Source organism: Protobothrops mucrosquamatus, unplaced genomic scaffold (genome assembly GCF_001527695.2).
Source record: "Protobothrops mucrosquamatus isolate PMUCROS unplaced genomic scaffold, P.Mucros_1.0 scaffold441, whole genome shotgun sequence".
Lineage (NCBI taxonomy): Eukaryota > Metazoa > Chordata > Lepidosauria > Squamata > Viperidae > Protobothrops > Protobothrops mucrosquamatus.
In genome coordinates, this window is record NW_015386765.1 from 503,574 (window position 1) to 521,471 (window position 17,898).

At 38.8% G+C, this 17,898-nt stretch overlaps 1 protein-coding gene across 1 annotated transcript; it reads right to left on the reverse strand.

Moving 5' to 3' along the window:
* Positions 1 to 1,534: 1,534 nt before the first annotated feature.
* Positions 1,535 to 15,960, reverse strand: LOC107287836 (zinc finger protein 516-like). The gene is made up of 3 exons (XM_015816387.1): positions 13,980 to 15,960; positions 2,457 to 2,535; positions 1,535 to 1,694 (listed from the first exon to the last, which is right to left on the reverse strand). The coding sequence occupies exons 1-3, from the start codon at positions 15,784 to 15,786 to the stop codon at positions 1,535 to 1,537; spliced, it is 2,046 nt and encodes a 681-aa protein (XP_015671873.1). The 5' UTR covers positions 15,787 to 15,960.
* Positions 15,961 to 17,898: the final 1,938 nt, after the last annotated feature.

Below are 17,898 nucleotides of genomic sequence, written 5' to 3' on the forward strand. Positions count from 1 at the left end.
TATAGAGTTAAATGTGTTTTTAATTACATTTGACTAAAAATGTTACTGTGTGGCACACCAACACATCTGGTATAAATGGTGGATTATTTTTTTTTCTTTTCAAATTATACTTAATTCTTATAAATCCTTCTGAACTTTTCCAATTTTGAACTTTTTCAAGTTTCTAGGCAACTTCAAGCTCTATGTTAAACAAACAAACAAAATCTTTTGTCTATGTTTAAATCAAGTTAAATGCCAAAGCATAAAAAAATAAACCTGGAATAGAAGAAGGAAAGAAAATAATGGATGCTTAATTATTAGCTGGATTTACACAATTCTTGAGTATAATTGTGTGCAATGGCTATGGCAGAGGAAAACAACATGTAATTACTGGTTCTTCAAAATGTTTGTTGCTACTCCCATACCGCACTGCAGTAAAAAATTGCTTGAATCATCCAACATTTCAATCTGTGTATGTAAATAGTCTTGATAAGTGAAACAATCTTGATGTGTGTGTGTGTGTGTTTCTGTTTTTCAATGTCTATGCACAGTCCCCAAAGAATCAGAAACACACATATTCAAGCTGGTTTGAATTATTTTCTTCCTCCTGAACTCTACTCCCTTTTTTGTCATTCCATTAAAAATACTTGAATAACATCAAGTTTAAAAGTTTCTTTTATAACTCCTCAATATGGCATTCTCTCTGTGTGTGTCTCTCTCTCTGTCTCTGTCTCTGTCTCTCAAATCACTGCTGAACACTATTTGTATTTACAGCCAAGATATTGCAATGGAGTTTGGTCTGGATGAAGGTGCCACTCTCAACTGTGAAAGAATAGTGAAAATTGAAGGAATTAAGATGCCCTACAGAAGTAACATTAAGAGTCTGGATGAAGACGATCACTACAAATACGTGGGCATCCTTCACCTGACAACATCCAAGTATACTGAAGTCAAGAAAAAGTTTAGAAGTGAATACTGGTTACAAGTGACAATACCTTTAAACACCATCAAACCTCTATCCCAGGTCCTTGCAAGACTCGGAAAATGGATAAAAATGCAAAATCAAGACTCAACATCTAGCTGAATATGAGACCAATCATATTAATAATAATACAGCTAGTATTTGACTTATGATGGACCCAAAAAAGGTACTTACAACCTGGATTCAAATTTATGACAGCCAGAGAAACGCCGGGGACTCATTCTGGTCACTTGCCAACTGGCCCACATTTAGAGCTGTTTGCATTATCCCATGGTCACATGACCATGATTTATGGGTTTTGACGGTTTCTTGGGAAAAATGTCCATTCTGTACAATGGGTTCACTTAACAATTGCAGATTCACTTAACGACAATGGTAATTCACTTAACGACCACCACAAAAGAAATGTTGCAAAAACAGGTCGGTCACGTGATGGCCTGTTTAACAACTGGCACAATTTGGGACCATAATTCCTAGTTCAATTACATTTGTAAGTCAAAGACTACCCATAATGATGATGATGATGATGACCTCCTAACCTTCTCTGATTTCTTCAGTGTAGTCACAAAAAGGTTAGGGTTTTATGGGCTGCATTTCTTGAATCACAGAATCTTCCTCTGAATCCTCTTCAAGATCTAGGGCTTTGGGGGCAAGCATCAGGAATTTCCCTGCAGGCACGGTGGCTGGGTTTGCAGGAAATGAAAAGGTGGAATTGTTGGCTTTCTTTGATTTACTGTAAAAGAGCAGCATCCCATACAAATTCATTCCCAATTCATTCATTCCCAATTCAGTTTTCCCATCCCACAATAGAACAAAACCAACCAGATACAGAAAGCTTCGCATGACATCTAAACATAGGTTTTTAGTGTTTCTTGTTCCCACACAGGTCAAACACATAACAAGAAACAAATCAAGGTCTATGAACAATAAACCTGGATTTGGATAATATAGAACTCAAGGATGGACAATTGACATCCTGCATAGACTCCCTCTGTGCTAAACCTGCAGTCCCAAGATTTTCCAGTACTAGGCCCCTGAAATTTTCTGATAAATCAACAATTTTAATAGCTCTATTTTCTGTCCACATTTCTTCCACCAAGCAATGTGCTATTCTGAGTTAAAACAACCAGTCACAACCCCCCACCATAAAAGTTGAAAAGTTCAACCTTACCAAAGTAACTATGCCCTGTGACCCCTAGAGGCTTATTCTCTCTCCCTCCCTCTCTCTCTCTCTCTCTCTCTCACACACACACACACACACACACATATCCCCATCTGTATTAAAAAATATGCTCCTGACGGGAAAAGTTGCCCAGTCTGCATTAATTGATGTCATACTGCTGCTAAGGCTTCTTGTTACTTTTACCTTATATGAAAGGTAGACATAAAGACTGAAAGCAATTTCATGCTACTTATGCACAGTAAACCAGGGTTAAGCTAGCAGTTTTGGTTTAGTATGAAATGGGAACAAACCTGATAATGTGAAAAAGTTTACTCTACAGATCGTTTAAAAATTACTGTGTTACTATTTACTATACTCACCAACAACGATTGCTTGGCGACCATAACAGCTACTGATATAAAACAAAACAAAAAGCATGTTCATGTATACAACTTGCTTTGTTGTACAGTACAAGCTGCCTACAGCAGCCAGATGGAGACAAATATATTAAATGGGAGAACATTTCATTACAATGAGACTAAAATTAAATGGCAAAAGGGGATCTGGTATGCTCCTTAAATTATTTTTTGGGAATGCCTAGACAAACAAATATTAACTACCTAGAAAATACTGTATCACCAAATAAGCACAATAAATTCTTTATATTAGTATCCATTAATAATTTGGCAATTGAAAATATAACCTAAAAACTAGAAAAATAATAAAGCACACATGGTCTACTTAAACTATATATTTATTTCACATTTCTCTGTCATGCACAATTCTAGAAAAACCTCAGGCTTCAAATGAGTTTTACATGATATGCAAGTGTAGAAGCATAATGCACATTTAAACTGTGCTTTAATTTTTAATAGTTGTTTTACATTGTTTTACATTGCATGTTTAACATGTATTTGCTTTATGAGAACTTCTATTATAAAGCAGCTGATTATGTATACAGTAAAACAAATGACATATTTTGGGGTGAATAATTTAGAGACTATTCTTTCTTTCTTGCATGTATGTATGTATGTATTGATTGATTGATTGATCAATATTATAGAGCTCAACTCTATATAACATCTTTGGGCAGAACAGAAAAAAAATCAGTCATAAAGTACAATACATTTGTTTCTCTTCAAGAAACAAAACCTAAACATCGGAAGGCAGACCTGTAACTTCCAAAAGTGATAACTAATTCCTTGAATTGCATGTAGAAGCCACCTCTTAACCAGTGCCACTCACAAAACATAGCCCCACCACCACCTCCTTCAAGGCAGCAGGGACCTCCCCTCCCCTTTAGCAAAATTGGTATTATTGCCTATTCCCTGCTGTAGGGTCTCCTGCTTGAGCAGGGGGCTGGACTAGAAGACCTCCAAGGTCCCCTCCAGCTCTGATTGATTGGTCGATATATTCTTTCATTCCTCAGTTCACAGTTTCATCATCATTCATTAACTGAACACATCTCAAGTAAATTTTAGACTAGTGTCTGTCTCTCAATGGTTCCTCATCCCTCCTCCAAAACACTGCTATTATCATATTCCATTTCTGAATTGGTTCCAGAATCAAGAACGAATGGGATACCAAAACGGGGCCAAAGGCTGAGGAGATCTCCTTCCAAGAATAGAAAGGAAGTTTTTTCTTGGCCCAACCGTCTCCCTCTTACCTGGTGAGCCCAATCTCTGAATACCAAGAAGCTACATTGTTCAGGAGCTTATGCAATCACATTATGCCAATGCCTCTTAATCTGTATTGGTTGCCTTTCCGTTTCAGTAACTTATTTAAAGTTCTACTTTTCCCTTCTAAATCCATACATGCTAGAGCCCAGGATTTTTGAAGGACTATTTCATCTTTATGTACCTATTTAGTGCTCAAGGTATTCATTTGAGAGATAATGAAAATTAAATCTTTTTCGGTGGTGATATCCTATTTGGAAAATGTCTCACAGAAGGGGCGTTGTCTTACCTGAACGCCTTTTCTCAGCATGACGATGGAGAATCCACCAATGGGTTTTGCTTGTCTTCTTCCCGTATAGACTAAGTCAACCAAATCGCCACGCCCTCTTCTTGAGACCACTCCCAGTCTCAACTGAGGCGAAGCTGTTGACTATGATTTAATGTGTTGGCTCAATTTCTTCCCAGCACAGGACCTGACTGGCCCTAAAGGTGGGAGTGAATTCTCCATCGTCATGCTGAGAAAAGGCGTTCAGGTAAGACAACACCCCTTCTCCAGCATGGCGAGTGGACAATCCACCAATGGGACATACCAAAGCCTCACTGTCCCTGTGGGTGGGAAGCCGTCTGGGCCTGTGTCCCACTCTCTGACACTACGCTTTGAAGGACCCTCCTGCCAAATGAGGCCTCCGCCGATGCAAACTTATCCAATTTGTAGTGTCTGATAAAAGGGCAAGGCGATGCCCACGTCACCGCCCTACATATTTCCTCAATCGGTGCCTGAGTTGCCCACGCTGCTGATGTTGCAGCGCTGCGAGTGGAATGGGCAGTGATTTGTCTAGGGACTGAGAGTGATTGCCCCCGGTATGCTTCTGCTATGCAGTTCTTGATCCATCTGCCGATTGTGGAAGCTGTGACCCTTCAACCCCTTGAGTGTGAGTGGAAGGATACGAACAGGGCCTCAGATTTGCAGAAGGGAGCAGTTCATCTTAAGTACTGCTTTAAGGCCCTGCGAACGTCTAAGGTGTGCCACTTGCGCTCTAATTCATGGGAGGGCTGAGGACAAAAATCTGGTAGCACTACCTCTTGACCTCTGTGGAATAAGGAATTGACCTTGGGAATGAAGGAGGGGTCCATACATAGGACCACCTATCCTTGTGAAATGTGCAGAGATCTCCTCTAGCTGATAGTGCTGCCAACTCTGAAATGCGTTATCGCCAAGGTGACGGCGACAAGGAATGCGACCTTAATTGTCAAGTATTGTAACGTGCATGTCCAGATAGGTTCAAATGGAGGTGCGGTAATGGCCTGTAGGACCTTGGGCAGGTCCCAGGAGGGATATCTGTGGACCACAGGTGGTCTGATGTTTGTTGCGCCCTTTATGAAAGATCGCACCACTGGGTGTTTGGCCAGTGGTTCAGAGTTGCCATATGTGAGTATAGTGGATAGGGCGGCCACCTGTCTATGAATTGTGTTGGGTGCTAGGCCCCTCTCAAGTCCCTCCCACAAGTAGTTTAAGACTCTTGGGATAGTAATCCTGAAAGGATCTAGTTGCTGTTTTGCGCACCAACTGCAGTAATTTCTCCACGTGGAGTCGTAAATTCTGTTAGTTGTAGGCCTTCTCGAGGCCTGGATCGTCTTGATAACCTTTTGTGAATAGGTCTCCCTTTCTAGGAGGCTCCATTCAAGTGCCAGGCGGCTAGTTGGAGCCACTGCGGCTCTGAGTGTTGTAGAGCCCCCTGGCTGAGTGAGATTTGGTCCTGGGGAATCCTCCATGGGGGTGAGACCAAAAGACTTACGAGGTCGGCAAACCACGGCCGTCTTGGCCAGTGTGGCGCTATGAGTATCACCTCTGCTTGTTCCTGCAATATCTTCCTGATGGTTGCCTGCATCAGGAGGAGAGGTGGGAAGGCGTACAGCAGTCCCTTCGGCCAGTGGCCCTGGAGCGCGTCTGCTCTCTCCGCCCCCAGTGATGGGAAGCAGGAGAAGAACCTTGGGAGCTGGGTATTCCTGGGACTGGCAAATAGGTCCAGCACCGGATGGCCGAACCTCTCTGACGCTTCCCTGAAGAGAGTTGGGTGCAGTCTCCACTCTGAGTGGTGTACTGTTGCCCTGCTCAGAAAGTCCGCCTGTTGATTTGGCTCTCCTGATATGTGCTCAGCACTGAGGGAGGCTAGGTTGTTTTCTGCCCATGTTCCCATCAATTGAACCTCGGTCATGAGGGATCTGGACCGTGTGCCTCCCTGTCGGTTGACGTGGGCTTTCGCCGCCACGTTGTCCGTGAGCACTAGTACGTGCTGATCCACCACAGTGTTGTGGAAGGGGCGGAGGGCCAAGTGTATGGCTCTGAGCTCTAATCAGTTTATGTTGTGTCTTAGGTCCTCCTTGGACCATTGGCCCTGAGCCAGTTGTGATTGTAGGTATGCTCCCCAGCCGAAGAGGCTGGCATCCGTGGTCAGTATGACTTGGTTGGGTTCCTTGAACATGTGTCCCTTCTTCACCGATGGGGACGACCACCACTGGAGTGACTTCAGAACCTTTGGTGGCACCCTTACTCTCTGGTTGGAGGAACCGGTTCCCTTCTTTTGAAACGGAAGCAGGAACCATTGCAGGTCCCTGGAGTATAGTCATGCCTAGGGCATGATTACTAAGCATGAGATCATCTTTCCCAGCAGGTGGGAAAGTGTAGCCAGTGTGGAGACTCAATTCCTTCGGATCTGCTTGACCAGAGCCCGAATGCTGCCCTGACGCTCTGGAGAAAGGTAGACCTCGCACCTTAGTGTGTCTATCACGGCTTCCAGATGAAGGAGGCGGGTCGAAGGAACCGTCTGACACTTTTGGAAGTTTACTGAGAACCCGTGAGCCTAAAGAGCCCTTAGGGTTAGAGCCAGATCTGACTGTGCCGTCTGGACTGAGGAGGATTGGATAAGAATGTTGTCCAGGTAGCACTGGATGCGCATGGGAATGGTTCGTAGGTGTGCAGCGAGAGCCGCCAGAACCTTTGTGAATACTCTGGGGGCCGAAGAAAGTCCAAAGAGCAGGGCCCTGTATTGAAAATGCTAGCATGCATGGCAGAACCTGAGAAACGTTCGGTGCTCCGGAAGTATGGGAATGTGGAGGTAAGCCTCCGTCAGATCTATGGAAGTCAGAAAGTCTCCCCTTCTGATGCCTGCTAATATTGACTGGAGAGTCTGCATTTTGAACTTTCTATATGCCAGGTGATTGTTCAGACTTTTTAGGTCTAGAATTCCTCTCCACCCCCCACCCCACCCCCCCGAACTCTTTGGAACTATAAATAAGATGGAGTAGAATCCCTGCCCCTGTTGTCCCGTTTGCACCGGTTCTATGGCCTGGATGTCCAGGAGGTGCTGGATGGCCTCCTTGATGAGGCTCCCCTTGATCGGATCCTTGGGTGATGGGTAAGGGACGAAGTGGTTCGGGGGTTTGGAGATGAATTCCAGTGAGAGGCCAAATCTGATAGTATTTAGGACACAGAGGTCCGTGGTGGTGGCCTGCCATCTGTGTGCAAAGAGAGCCAGTCTGCCACCAATGAGGGAGTCCTCCCCGCCGTCACTTGGATTTGCGAAAGGGACGGCCCCCCATTCCTTGAAAGGGCCGCTTCGACTGGAATTGCTGTCTGAATCTGTCCCTGTTACCGGTTCTGTCACCCTGTCTGTCTGATCTGGGCTGATAGGGACAGGAAAAGGAAGTGGGCTCTGGGCCTGCTTCTGATTGAAAAGGTTGTCTGCGAGGGAAGGAGGAGGCTCTCCTTTCTGTCCTTTTTGAGAGGTGGCCCAGGACCTTACGTTTGTCCTTGTTCTCTATTAGATAAGGGTTGAGGGACTCACCGAACAGCAAGCCACCCTTGTAGGGTCTAGCGGCCAACCACCACTTTGCCTTAATGTTGGCTCGCCATTGTCTGAGCCACAATAGTCTGCATGCTGAGATGTTGGATGCTATTGCCTTGGCAGAATAGTTTGCGGTGTGTAATGATGAGTCTACCATAAATTCAGCTGCCGCCACTAACCTTAATTGCTAAGGGCACTAGACTATGTATCAAATTCTTTATTAAGAATAAAAATAAGCCTGAATCTAACTATGGCACCTAAGATAAAGGTTTATACTATTTTTCTCTGAAAGTCTTCCAATTGTCTTAACATTGCAAACATACTCATACCTCATTGAAATAAAGTCTAATTTAAGATTCTGTGTATTTTTCCTCTTCTGTTTTTCATGCAAATATGTAGTCAATTTGCTATGAGAAATCTCTGCAGGAAATAAAATTCTTAACCTGTGTTCTTAACCTGGACTTACTACAGGATCTAAACTTTAGTCCAGACCTATATTTCAGACATGTTAGAGATACAATTTGCAATGACTCAAAATGTTTCCAACATGTTACAGATCCTGCCTATTAAGGAGTGTCATCTGCAGTGGCATTCATCGTTGCTCCATGAGGTTAGATAGGCACCAACCCTTTTAACCTTTCAGAAGGCTCTGAAAACATGGTTTGCATAGTGCCTGGAATCTGGTAGAGTTATGAACTTACAAGATGATTCTACTGTTTATAATGTATGATTGAACATTCCACAGATTATATTTTATGGTTTTGTTTTTTTTAATTATTTTATTTGTTTGGTTATTTATTGTGTTTGTTGTTTTGTTGCTTGTGTAAACCACAGAGTCACGAATGTGACCATGGACAGCTACGTACACTGAATGAATAATTTTTTTTGCCCAACGTACAGAAGAGTTTTTAGATTAGCACCCATAAAAGATTACTTATTTCCATGTCTCTTGAAGGAAACTGAATCAATAGCACATGTCCTTCTTCGTTGCCCCTTTTATTTAAATTGGCGTAAAAATTTAATTACAGTCTTTTTAACAATCAGACACAGCAAAACAGATGCTGATCTTATTACTTCCCTTCTAACAAACACTTCAGAGCTGATGTCTAAGAGAGTAGCTAAATTTTGCTCAATCATTTCTATTCACAACATAAATTTAGTTTAATCTGTTTAAAATCTCATGGTTCCTCAGAACAATCATTTAAAACTCTCTAGTTGTGATTTTATAAGATTAAGTGATAACTCTAAAATATGTCTATTGTCCCAGAGCTATGAATAAAATAATCTAATTTTTAATGACAAATGTCATTAATGTAATAGTTTCAATAATTTAATAGATTAGGTCTATGTGGGTAAGATTTATATCCAGTTTTATTGTTATAATACTTAATTCCTTTTTATTATAACTGTCTTAAAATTAAACTTAATTTTGAACATTGACCAAAATCTTTAATAAATAAAAATATTTTATTCCTTTGATTGATTTGTATTAAATAAACACAATAGCCAGATATAATCTAACTCACCCTTCCCAATTATAAAATGAATCCATAAAAAAACAGAAAGGAAAAAAGTGATCAATGCTTATACCATAATGACTAATAATCAAGGAAAGAGCAGAAGATTAATAAAATATATTTAATGTATTTATTCAAGTTGGCCATTGTGATGATGGGGAAAAGTATCAGGACAAAAACTTAATAATGCAACTAATACATTAACATTTACTTCGGTTTGGGATTTTTCAAATGTTGGCTTGCTGAATTTGCAATGGGTTAATCCCACTCACTGGTTTCTAAAATTTATCTATAATATTTAGCGACATGTTACACTTTTATCTTGAATTTTATTTTTTTTCAATATAGTTTACGTAGTTCTGCATTTGACCTACTTAACAGTACTTGAGTCAATGAACTCTGCAAATTGGAAGAGTAACATAAGAGACTCTTGACTTTTATCTCACATAACCAAGAACAAATGTGATAAGCAATTATTCATAAAATGTCTCCCAGTGGCTTCTTACATAATAATGTGATCTATTATTTTAATGTCTTTCAATTTATGAGCCCTCAAATTATTTAAAATTTATTTACATGCCTCAGAAATACTTTGAGCTCTACAAACAGCAAAGCCATATTAAAATATATTTGTAAACCAACTTTCATAATTAAATTTGGGTGAGTTCTATTTGTTCTCATTATTAATTTATTTACTTGGCTGATTTACACACTGCCTTGACAAAATATCCCATGCGCTGAATATAGTTAGAACATTGTACAAAGAACTTGGAAAGAAACAGGAAACAGAAATAAAATAAGCTCTCCCCCAAAGTTCACAGAATAGGACTCTTGTCATTTGCTTCTGAAAAGCAGACTTAAACTTCCTATGAGACTTCCGCAATTCCAGAGTGACTACATAATAAGCATTATTTTATCGATGACAATCCACATCCATTAGATAAGAAACTTTGTCCTAATGTAATGCCAGATAGTAACTATACATTTAATTATTAACACTGCAATCTTATATTTTTACTATAACTTCCACTGAGATNCAGGGGACTTTCTACGAGATCAGCGAGAATATCAAATTGATGAAGATTATTATTTCTTTCTCTGCAGGGTACCTCTGTCAAATTAAATTAGGTGGGTGGTTCCAAGGGAGGGGGCCTTCCCAGTGTGCCAGACAGCTTACGAAATCCTCTCCCAAAGGAGGAAACCAAAACCTGATGCCAACATTGTTATCTATCAGGTAAATATTTCTCTAAAATAAATGTTTAATTTAAAGTTATAACACGACCAGCAAACTGCTGGGACAGAACCTTTTCGATATTTTACAAATTGCCTTTCAGTTTTATTGATGTGTGCATGTAGATGTGTGAATACACAAACACAGATTTTTACACACATGTAAATCTCATCAATATTTGGGCAAATGTACAAAGAATTATTTTTGTACCAGTTCTTCAGCCTTAAAATATGGAAACGCTTTCTGCCACAATATTTCCTGATAATTTCTTTTTAATGTTAACTGAGGGTAATACATAAATAATCTATTTATGTCCAAGTGCTAAACTTGTTCTAAAGTCTAGATATGAAGTAAGACAGAAAATAAAATAAATTTCACATCTGACCTGACTGGTGATTTGAGAAATGCTTTTTTTGAAAATGTTCACATTGTTAAAATGTTGAAGATTAAGTTAATTTACAGTGATGAAATATGTAAGTTTCAGTCATTACACACATGCAATTTAAAGTGTATGTCAATTTATGAAAATGACTGCAATAAACACATTTGCAAATACTGTCTGATTTAAGTACTTAACACTCAGTGGAAAGCAATGATTACTTTTGGCTGAATAAGCTAGGCTGACCAGCTTAAATGTGTCACTGGTTAATATGAGAAAAGCTCTTCGGTATAGCAACTGTAAATGCATTTTAAACTTCTCAGTACTGCACTGATTATTTCTTTAGCTTCCCAGTGCATAATAAAAATCTGAAAATTCAAATCAGCTAACTCTCAAGGGGGAGAAAAGTCAGTAGAAAGGCACTGTGCTACTAACAACAAAAAATATAAACAAGCTGGAGGGGGGAAAAAATAATTCCCTGGAATTTAAGAGAATCTGAAAGAGCCTCATAAACAAAGAGAACTAAGCAATGAAAAATATGATACAAATGCAATCACAGTAGTGTTCTTTCAAATATTTACCCTGCTTCTAGTTGAAGAATAATTTGTTGTATTTAGCCAGAGTCAGACTCTAAGGATTGCAGTAATCCACAGGGATTAATTAGCCGAGGAGTTTTTTGAATACAATTTTTAAAAGCACAGGATCAAAACGGAAGAAGAAAAAGAATATGTATATATTTTACTGATGATTGTTAAATAATCATTAAACATTAAATATTATCATTATTGATTCATGGAGAGCATCACATAGATTAGACGTAAAACACAATTCTATGCAATGAATTTGTGATAAGGACACTATTACAAAATGCAGTATTTTTCAGTGCATTTTACTTTCCCCAAGTTTTATACCAACATATATTTTGGACATGCTATTGCCATGATAGCTGGTAAGTCTAGAAATGGTTCTCTCAAAACATTTGTTGGGCCTGATATGCTAAATATATTCTAAACTCAGATAAGTGAATAGATCTTACTTCAAAGTTACACTTCTATGCATTCAACAAAGATATTTGACTTCCTATGAAAAGGTTGACAGTTTCAGAGAAATTAAGAGTAGGAGGACAGAATTTCACTGGCTAGTTCCCCATCCAAGCTTCGACTTCATAAAGAGTCGTTATGGGATGCAGTTTCATGGAAAACTGTGAGTGAGCATGGATTCAGCATCTCTCTTTCCCTGACTCTGCCATAATGATTCCTATAGGAGTTTGAAAAAGATTTATGTTCTATTTCTATAAATTGCTGTTATCATGCCTACTTAGTGTAAGGAAGTCTTCCATTATTTGTAAGTCAAAAAAAGTATAGCAAATCCTAAGATTTAACATCCATGCTACCTGCAGTGATAACAAAAAAGAAGAAACTCCAATTTTAATGCTCAGACATATTTGGCCACTTCATTATTTTCATATTATTATAAAGACAATTTAACAAATTAAGAAGGCGGAGTTATCCAATGCAGCTTAATGTTCATTTTAGCATTTTAGCACAGGATTTTTAGCATCCCAAAATATATTTAAATATGAAAAAATTACTTTTTTTAATAACAGTGAATATCAATTATGAGGGGAAGCAGTGAATGTTTTAAATCTACTATTTTGAGACATTTGGACAAACCTATTTATTTCCAAAAAATATTTTTGTCCATTAAATATGAAATTCGCTAAACTCAAGTCTACTAAATTAAGAGTTTACTGTAATAATATCAGATTTTTTAAAAGCCTGTAATTAAATCTAGTATGTGGGTTATGTACTCAGAGAAATAGAGCTGATTGTACAAAGTACAATTCAGTGCCTAGAAAGTGGCTGAGAATAAATCAACAACAAAGGTGAAGTTAATTACACATATCTTTCCTACTCAGTGATTCTGGAATGGAGGATGCCAATCAGGTGAAACAGGTCTGCAGTCATAATCCTTTCCTTGTGGATCACTAGTGCAGACATACTCCAGCAACAAAAACTCACCTAGTTTGCTATTTGAGTATAATAAATGTTAAGTGGAAATTGGCCACTGTAATAATACAATTTTAAGGAACTGGGTCAAATCCAGACATTAGTCCTATTAGACACTCAATCCTTATGCACTGCCCTTTCCCCTCCATCATTTTGTACTAGTTATCATACTAAAGAAGACAGTGTGAAGGAAGGAACCTGCTTTTAGCCATATATAGTAGTTCTAAATACAGCAATACCCTCAATCCAGATTGACTCCTCCACAGACTCAGCTCTACTATTCCTCTTGTATAAGGCAAACTGGACACCAAATAGAATGCAGTTTAGGCAACCTTTAGTCAAACTTTAATCCTAATAGAACTACCTAACTGCTCAATTGTTTCAATAGCTTTAAGTACAATTACACACAGTCCTCCTTTAGCCTCATTTAGCAACCATTCACAGCTACAATGGTGCTGAAGAAGTAACTTTATGATCCATCCTTGCATTTACAACTTTCACAAGTCTGTAAAGCAAAGGAAATCTGAAGTAAGATAAGCAAAGTCATGGTTTCACTTAGTGGCTGCTTACCAATTGAGTTGCCAGTCCCAACTGGGATTGCTAAACAAGGATTACCTGTAATGTATCCTTGAATCAGTCCGTGGCCAAAAATCATTTCACACCTTAAAGAGCTGGTGAAATTCTGTTCATCCTACTAGGTCTTTTTATTTTTTTAAAAAAAAAACATAAACAACACTAAAGAGCCTTTAGTATGTATAGGTCGTCTTCGACTAACAACAGTTCATTTAGTGACTGTTTGAAGTTACAACATCACTGAAAAAAGTGACTTATGAGCATTTTTCACATGTCCATTGCAACATCCCCGTGGTCACATGATCAAAATTCGGACAATTGGCAATTGACTCATATTTATGACGGTTGCAGCGTCCTGGGATCATGTGATCAGCTGTTGAGACCTTCTGACAAGCAAAGTCAATGGATAAACCAGATTCACTTAACAACCATGTTACTAATTTAACAACTGCAATAATTAACTTAACAACTGTGGCAAGAAAAGTCGTAAAATGGGATAAGACTCACTTAACAAATTTTGGGCTCAATCGTGGTCGTAAGTTGAGGACTACCTGTATAAAGTTTTACAAGAAAGAAAACAAAATGATGACTTGTGAATTAAAATGTAGTTGCCTACAGATACTTACATGGGGATGGCTCATGTATTCCTTCCTCAGAACTATCCTCAGGACCCTCTTCACCTATTCCAGAGGTAACTGAATCTTCTTGAGCAGAAGCAGAACTTGGTGTACTTGGTGCACTGACAGATCCAGAATCACCATCCTCACTGTTGGAACCATATCTGTCATGCTGAACTACTGATCCGCCTTCACTGCAGCTTCGGCGCTCTTTCCTGTGGACTCGTGAATGAAGCACCATTTGGTGATATGTGCGGAAGATCTTGCCACACTCAAAGCACTCAGTGGACTTGTTCTGTGATGCCCTTCTGCTTTGACGTGAGGATGGTCTGTATTCTAGGTCATCTTGACCAAAGAGGCAGTTATCCCCTGCTTGTGCATTATTGCTTTTCTCTGAACGGCCACCTGTGCAGTTCTTCTTCTTTGGATTACTGGAAGAGTTGGATGAATCTTGCTCTTGCTTGCGTTTCTCTTGACTAACAAGAATATATTCCCTTTTGTCCCTGTCATACGTGACATCAGCATCTGCCAGAACTTCATCCCATCCTAAATACTTAACATACTCAGAAGGCTCTGCAACTTTCCCTTTGGTAGCCAAGTGCCAAGCTTGGTAACTGTTCACTGGATCCAGCTCAGCTACTCTTTTACCTGACTGGCCCTTTGAAACACCGTCTATCCATACAGACGGCCTCAAGTTTAGATATTGGAAGAAAAACTGTTTTGCTATTGATGAATCCAAATCTCCATCTATTAGTCTCTCGCCTCTGTGATCACTGCAAATTCCTTGAGACTTACAATGTACAGAATTATGTGCTTTTAGACTCTCCATATTTGTAAACAGGTTTCCACACTTGGTACAAACTTCATAGAGGGATAATCCAGTCACAATAGTCTCTTCTTGGATAACATCATTGATAGTGGCCATGGGCTCTAAATCACTTTTTGGCTTATTTTTACTCCCAGCTTTTGGCCCATGAGATTTCATGTGGTTTTTAAGGAACCAGGGCTCTTTAAATTTCCGGCCACAAATGTGACATCCATGGTCAAATGAGCCTCGATGCTTCTTCATGTGAGCTTTGAGGAACCATGTTTGACTAAAGGCTTGTCCACAGACTTCACAAGGAAATTCTCCAGCATTGGACTCAGGCTTGCAGTTCTCAGTGTAGGCTTCCCCATTTGGAATTTGAGTTGTAATATGATCTCTCTCTATGTGGTTTAAAAGGGTCTCCTGTCTTAGGGTCATGTAATTACACAGCCTACATTTGAAAGGCTTGTGGACTTGATGTATGTGTTGCTCCAACTCTTTCTTCCCTTCAAATTTGTTTTTACAGAAGTTGCACTGAACAGTACATAATTTAACATCATCGGCCAATGCCTCTTTTCTGCTGCTTCTGAGCAAGATCTTGCTATCCTCGGTGGGAACTGTTCCATTCAATATTTTGTTGCAAGCAGAAGTGCTTTTGGTAGGGCTGGTGCAACCATCAAAGCCTTCAAAGACTCTCATCTCATTAAGCTGTGCCTCTCCTACCGTTTCCACATCATTCCTCTGGCTTATAGTGCCTGTTCTGTGACTCCGAATATGGATCTTTAAGTTGCCCTTTTGGGAAGCTCTGTGATCACAATAAGGGCACTTATAGGGCTTCTCCCCTGTGTGCTTCCTCATGTGTTGTGACAGTGAGCTCTGAAAGGGAAAACTCTTGCCACATATGCAGCAGCTGTGTAACATGGATTTGTCTGCATCCACATCATTCTTATTCATCCTGTGAGGACTGGAGGCTCTTCGTAATTCCATGTTTGCACCTACACTACAATCCATCTGTATTCCAACAACATCAGTCAACAGGTAAAAGCCCTGCCCAAAAGTGGAAAATTATGTTGAAATTTCTATTGGGAATGCTTCTCACCAAGCCTCTATCTCTTCATTCCTATATTCAAATTGCTTCTCAGCTTGACAGCATTCTGGAGATAAGCATTCATTGATGCTTCTGAGTCAAACAGCAAACAAAACCTGCAACCAAAACAAAAGCACAACACATCATTACTAAATGCAAAAGCATTTCATTTAAAACACATTCACAACATTCTTCTTTGTTTCTTCCCTTGTGACAGGCCTCTGTTAAGATTTTCTTTTCATCTAAATCAAACTCTTGGTACACAATGTATTAAATTTAACTTGGATGATATTATAATTTGTAAAACTCAGTAGGATATTTCATAAGCTCAGTAAGATAATATAAACAATCCTATGAAATAGTAGTTTCAGTTACTGGGATACAGAGTATGCATGTAATTGGTATGTGCTAAAAATAAGAACATCAATCTCACAAACAGTTAAATTTGTCTTTCCAAACCAAAAAATAGTGTGCATGTAGCTTCAACTTAATAAGCCCTTTCTTGAAGTAACTGTAATATTTTAAGTCTGTGGTTTTATACACATGTATAATTTCATGAAAAACAGCCAACATTTTGTTTGTCTAGAGATAAAGGATTTCTGTAGGACCCAGTAGACTTATCCTTGTTAAAAATGTTTTCTTAAACATGCAGACATACAGAAAAGGATGCATCTTATTTTACTTAAATAAAATTCCTATAAACAAGCCCATTAAATGAACAACTACTATTTTTTTCTTAATTGATTTCTAATATCCTTGTTAATACAAATGAAGTATAGGAATGTGCTCACAATCTTGCTACATTAAAATTAGTAGAAAACTTCATTTTTACATGTTAAAGGAGGAACGTTTGATATTTTCTGTAGTACCTATTCAAAATTAGATGCTGTTCTTTCTGCCCTGCAAATAAATGGTAGACACATGCATATATAACCTCTTTTATATACAGAAGAAACCATTTCTACTTGTTTATTACTTCGTGTTTAATGGAAAGATATCTTTTTTTAATCCACCTTGCTTTTTAAGAAAAAAAAGTATCCTGTCTCTCTGTTGGTGAAGATGCATTTTATTTGCAAACCATGAGCTCCAATAGTATAACATTTGTATACTCATTACTTCAAAAGGAGAGTTCACATTTCTGCTTCCAGATATCTAGATTCCTGCCCCTTTCCTCTCAGAAAGCATGTAACACAGGATGAATTTTATATAAAACATCTCCCCAAAGCAATTATTCCTGAAGTATATTAACCAATTTATATAACAGTATGGTAGATTTAAAACTTTTTAAGACTAGGAATAGACTAGAGCTCCAGTTCTGTGAATCAGTAACTGGAAATGTGTTCTGGTCTGTGGCCGTAATTCAAATCAAACCTTTATTAGGGCCTTCAAGTCAGAGAGCACAACAGTAAAAGATAGAAACATGTAATTATTATTTTAAAAACACATACAATACAATAGAAGTATAATGGCACATGGGCATTTAAAAAGAATTCATGATCTGTAAGGTTGGAAACTAGGCTTAAACTGGTTGGAAACTCAGTATCCAGTTACACTGCTTAAGATGACTCCTGGCATTTTCAAACCCTAATGGACAGATGCTTTCCGAAGAGAGACCTAAGGACTTGAGTTTGGAATTAGCTTTTGTTAACCAGGTTGATTTAAAAAAGTAACTGAGAACCTGTGGAGCCAGACCTATTGGGGGGGGGGAGAGAAGGAGAATGATTTCGATCAGAAATTAAGCCATTGGGCTAACATCAAGTGTAAGGTGGCCCTAATAATAAAGATTTCATTTGATTTGGCAACAGAGAATGCTATTTGCAAGTATACTTTGACTAAATTGATAATAATGTACTCTCTTGTTGGTATTAGTGTGCTATCATGGTATTTTGCCCTTCACAGCTCAATTCCATGCCATGAAAGGGCCATGAGCAATGAATCACCTATATCTTTTTTTTTTTAAGAAATTTTATTTATTTTTTCCATCATAAAAAACAATCATAAGTAAACACAATAACCAATCAATAACCCCCCACCCC

Coding starts and splice junctions, on each gene's coding strand:
- LOC107287836 (XM_015816387.1), bottom strand. CDS start 15,786: ATGGATTGTAGTGTAGGTGCAAACATGGAATTACGAAGAGCCTCCAGT. Junction 2,536..13,979: donor AATACATGAGCCATCCCCAT/GTAAGTATCTGT, acceptor GTTTTATATCAG/TAGCTGTTATGGTCGCCAAG. Junction 1,695..2,456: donor ATTTTTAAACGATCTGTAGA/GTAAACTTTTTC, acceptor GCTCTTTTACAG/TAAATCAAAGAAAGCCAACA.